Source organism: Acanthisitta chloris, unplaced genomic scaffold, assembly GCF_000695815.1.
Source record: "Acanthisitta chloris isolate BGI_N310 unplaced genomic scaffold, ASM69581v1 scaffold6838, whole genome shotgun sequence".
NCBI classification, from domain to species: Eukaryota; Metazoa; Chordata; class Aves; order Passeriformes; family Acanthisittidae; genus Acanthisitta; species Acanthisitta chloris.
In genome coordinates, this window is record NW_008686641.1 from 29180 (window position 1) to 34477 (window position 5298).

At 47.5% G+C, this 5298-nt stretch overlaps 1 protein-coding gene across 1 annotated transcript in view; it reads right to left on the reverse strand.

Moving 5' to 3' along the window:
• LOC103807525 (transmembrane protein 182-like) overlaps positions 1 to 5298 on the reverse strand; it is a 24744-nt gene that overhangs the window by 10524 nt on the left and 8922 nt on the right. The window contains exons 3-4 of the mRNA XM_009080258.1: positions 4559 to 4676; positions 2689 to 2787 (exon numbers count right to left, since the gene is read on the reverse strand). Coding sequence (XP_009078506.1) covers positions 2689 to 2787; positions 4559 to 4676 — 217 coding nt within the window. The remainder of the gene's footprint in view (positions 1 to 2688; positions 2788 to 4558; positions 4677 to 5298) is intronic.

Consider the following 5298-nt stretch of genomic DNA (forward strand, 5'->3'; position numbering starts at 1 on the left):
TTCTATCCTCTCCCTGCATCCCTGGCAGGACACACATCCCCCACCTCTCTCCAGCCCTGGCAGGAGTTGCAGAGAGCCAGGAGGTCACCCCTGAGCCTCTTCTCCAGGCTACCCAAGTCGTACTCTGCTGGAGCCAGGCCAAGATGCCCTTGGCTTCCTTGGCCACCTGTACACACTGTTGGCTCCCACTGAGCTGTGCCACCAGCACTGCCAAGGCCCTTTTTGATGACCGAAGTCGAAGCTGGTGGTGCTCCAGCAGAGCCCCTGTGATCCCCTGCTCCCCTGTTCTATCTGAGCCCCTCAGCCCACCACATCCCTCTCTGCCTGTTGTTTGTCACAAGTGCTAGTTAGAGAGATTGAAGCTGAGCACAAGCAAGTGGGTAATGCTGAAATGATTCACACTTGAAAGAAAAACGATAGAGAGAAGATGCTTTTTCCTCATTCGAAACCATTTTGTCAGAAGAGCCACTTAGGGAGAGATAAGTATCTCGAACTCTCCAAAACCACAGAATTCATTTTCATGTTTAACCTCCCGTCACCCATTTCTCTCAGGGAGTCTAAGAGGATGCAGATAAGGCAGAATTATCTCTGGAGCAGGTAATAGCTGGAGGACCTCTCTTCTTGGCCAGTCTCCTGTTTTGTCAGCAGTTGCAAATGAGGATGGTTTGAAATCAGAGTGTTAACAAGGATGGGAGCGACTGCTCTCTGCAGCCTTCCGAGAGCTCTGCAGGGGGTTGGGGCAGTGGAGGAGCCTGATGCTTGCACTGCTCCAAATGTGGGGTTTGAGACATCCTCATCTCCCTGGGGATCCCACTGGAGGTGTCAGGCAGAGCCCCAGAGCACCCCAGGATGCAGCACCCTCCCCAGCACCTTCATTGAATCATTCAGGTTGAGAAAGGCCTCTAAGACCATCCAGATGTCAGAATCACAGAACCATCAAGGTTAGAGGAGACCTCTAGGAGCATCAAGTCCAACCATTAACCTGTCACTGCTGGAACCCCTAAACCAGATCCTCCAGTGTCAGATCCAGATGCCTCAAACACTTCCAGGGATGGTGACTCCACCACCTCCCTGGACAACCTTCCCAGGCTCAGTCCCAAGGGACACATCTGAGAGGCAGCTGAGGAGGTTTCCTAGCAAGGGCTGACAGGCAAGGACAGATGCCTCCAGGGCCTTTTATTTAGGGTAGAACAAGCAATGTGTCTATCAGCAAGATCATTTGGATAGTAGATGTCATTCCTGAGTCTCATAGGCAAGAAAAGATCCCAGTGTTTAACTTGTTTCTGAACACACCCTGCACCCAGCTCCTCCAGATCATACACCCAGGTCCTCTACACATCCTGCGCTCAGGTCCTCCAGAGCTTGCATCCAGGTCCTCCAAACCCACACCCAGATCCTCCACAGAGCCTGCACCCAGGTCCTCCATAAAACTTGCATCCAGGTCCTTCACAGAGCTTGCACCCAATTCCTCCAGAGCTATCACCCAGATCCTCCACAAAGTCTGTACTCAGGACCTCTACACAGCCTGCACCAAGCTCGTTCCCACAGCGTGCACACAGCTCCTCCTCCTCCCATCCACAGGTCCTTCATACCTATACTACACCCCATTGTGCTCCCTGGGGCAGGAATCCTACACAGCACAGCAAAAGAAACTAGCTTCTATCCCTCCCGTGCTCCTACTGACAATATTTTTTTCTTTTAATTAATTTCTCATAAAAAATAGAAAATAAAAATAAAAAAGGCACAGCTAAAGGCTAAGGAAAAGGTCAAGATGTTTGTTTGCGCAGAATGTCTGCCCTGCATCCCCAGAGGCAGCACGGGCTGATGCTTACTGGTTAAAGAAATCAATTCATTTCCAAAAAGATCATTGAATTAATTCTAGCTGCTGCCACCAATTTAGCCAATTAAAATTCCTAACGGCAGCTGATTCATTAAAGAACTGGGAAAATAGAGAGAAACATAAATAAGAAGGGAAGCAGTTGAAAGGGAACTCTCCAACCACGGTTATGTTTGGGGTGTTAAAGCTAAGCCAAGCACTTGTGTGGATCTTCTAACAATTTGGGCTTTAACTGCTTTTTCCAGTGTTTGTTTATTTTGCCTTGCAACAAATCAACACCAGAGCTCTCCCAGGAAGGCAAAATCTCGGAATGAATCAGCACTGGGCTGGGTTTGGGTCTTCTGGATGAAGGTCTTTGTCTCCAGCTCCTCCCAGTGAACAAGGAGAGGGGTGAAAGAAATGTGGAATCATAGAAACATGGAATTTTAGGGATTGGAATGGACCTTAGAGATCACCCAGCCCCAACCCCTGCCCTGGGCAGGGACACCTCCCACCAGAGCAGGTTGCTCAAGGCTCAGCCAACTTGGCTGTGAACACTGCCAGGGTTGGGGCAGCCACAGCCTCCCTGGGCAACCTGCGCCAGTGTCTCACCCCCCTCACAGGGAAAACTTCTATCTAGCCTAAATTTCCCCAACATGTGTAAATAGATACATATATCTATATAACCAACATACAATCACCCACATCTCAATTAATGCACTTAAAGTCCACAGCATTGACTAAAGGAGCTCCCCCAAACTCCTGCCCATGCTTGGCCACATGCATTTCCAACCACAGCACTGACACACATCCCAAATCTCTGCCTATCCACTTGGGAAAGGAGCTGCTGGGGGAGGAGGAAAGAATCTCACCTGCTGTTGTGTCATAGGAGGGATGTGGGAAAGGTCCAAGTGCAATGGGCATGGGGAAGAGGTAGCCATGCATGCAGAACTTGGGGTGTGCTTGGCTGGCTGAAAGAGATTAAAAATGTATAGTTAAATCCCTGTTTGCTTCTATTTTCTGCTAAATCACAGTGCTCTAGTCTGTAAAATCTCTCAAACCCTCACTGAAATCTGAAATCTGGGGAGTAAAAAGGGATTGTAAATCCCTGTTAGAGAGAAAGCATGCAAAGAAGGATGAGAGGGGAGATGCAAGAGGATCTGAGATCGGTCCTCATATGTCTTCTCATCTTCATAACCTGAGTCTGAGGTGAACATAAATCATGAAAGATTGAGCAACCAAACCCAGTGTAAATATTCCCATGGCTATTTTCCTTCAGAGAATGTTCCAGACCACCTGGAAGGGGCAAAGGTGTTTAGGTCCCAGAACAAGGTACCTCCCAAGCCCTTCAGTTGGTTCAGCTCAATTCAATTAGCAAGGAAATGCCCCATCAATATTAATACCACTGAGGCTTCTCATGATTAACAGGAAGAGAATGAATGTTAAATGAATTAATTAATGGTTGGCCACTTATTTAAATATGTTCCCCAGCTCAAAGGAACACTTTATAATAGGTGGACATTAGTTCATGCTAAATTGACTATGGAATACCTATTGAATTAATTATTACATCCAGGAGAGCAGCAAATTAATTTGCCATGATCAATCCTATTATAATAAATACCTAAAGAAGTAGGACACATTTGCCAGTTATCAGAGTGAGTCATTTCACTTCAGGTAACATTATATTATGGATTTCCATATCATGTAATTAGATAGCAAACTCCCTCTCTCCAGCCTGGCCCTTCTGAGCGAGAACTTGCTGTAGGAAGAACCTCACATGGTTTAGCTGAACAGTGCTGGGAATTATTCCTGCAGGATTTTACAGGGAACGGGTCAGGGGCTGAGGGACAGCAAAGTCATTAGAAAGTTTAATCACTGCAGAGTAAATTTATTGTGGGAACCTGAATTATTTGCAGGAAAATTCTCTGTGAGGTGGTCACACTGCTCCACAGGCATGTGAGAATCTTTGATGGACCAAAGCCCCAGTGGGCACAGGGTCAAGGTTTCTGCAGCCTTATAGATTCATAGATTGGTAAGGGGTTGGAGTGGAGCTTAGAGATCATCCAGCATCCAGGGAAAACCTCTGCATAAGATCTCGCCTCAATTTTCCTCCTTCAATTTGTCCTCATTGCCCCTTGTGCTGTCCCTGCAGCTCCTAACACAGATCCCTCTGCAGCTTCCCTGGAGCCCCTTCAGCTCCTGGAAGGTGCTCTGAGGTCTCCACACAACCTTCTCTTCTCCAGGCTCAACAGCCCAACTTCCTCAGCCTGTCCTCATTGGGGAGATGCTCAAACCCTCCGAGCAACTTCGTGGCCTCCTCTGCACTTGCTCCATGTCCTTCTCACATTGAGGCACCAGAGCTGTGTGCAGGATTCCAGGATTCAATGCTAATGGCCAGGAAGGACATGGGTTCAAATATAGCAGAACTTAGCTGAACACAAACACCAAGAGGTGTAGTGAGAGAGTTGTCCTTGCTGGTGGAAGCCACAGCTTCCTAAGGTTTTGAAAATTATATCAAGAGGTTCCTACATTTCTGTGAACAATCCTCTGAGAGCAAATCCAAGTCAAGAAACGAGCAGAAAAAGGGCACAGAAGGGCTGAGCCAGGTTTGCTTTTGATAGCCACATGATGAGAATGAAAACCGATGAAATAAAACCAACTTGGAGCCTTTCTTGTGCTTGTTTCCCATTCAAACTGGGAGTGAATGCTGTGGGAATGGTGTAGTGGTTTTATACTCACTGTACCAGAAGGTCCAGATGCTCTCTGGGTGGCCCTCACCAAAGAACCAGCACCTCCAGAAGAAACCCTCGTGATGGAAAGTAAGGATCTCCTTCCTGACCTCTGCTGGTGTCTCAGCCTGTAGAGGAATGAAAGCCCAAGCTGACACAGGGAAGGTCATGGTGCAAAGTGTGCATTTTTGCGTGGGGGTTTTCAGTTGTTGTGTGTGGTGGGTTTGGAGGGGATGGGGAACTCAGACAGCACCTGGCTTTGACTTTGTGCCATGTGACATGAACTGCAACAAATTCTGTTGTGTGGAGGACACTTCCCTCACCTCAGTGTTTTTATGCATCACTTGATGACAACTTCCAGAGCTCTGACCTGATTCTCCTTCAACTTTCAGGTTAAAATCCTATGACAACAGCAACATCCAGCCCTGAAACCTCCTCAGCTGAGTGGCTGCTTACTTAGTGCCTCCACTTCACTGCTGCTTGGAAGATACTCCAGCCTATCCTTATCTGCCAGGGACAGCATTTGCCAGTTAAAGAAAGGGCAGAGAAGGTAAAAACACAGCCTGTTCTCCATGAGAGTCACAGAAATAGAAATAATAGACACAGTGTCTGAAATAGAAATAAAACAGCTCAGAGGGAAGGGGAAGAGCAGCTCCTATTTCTGCCTGGAGCTTTTGAAGTTGCTGTGCCTCAGCAACAGCCACATGAACACTTGGCCAAGAGCAGATCTGAAATGGTGGAGCTGTTTAT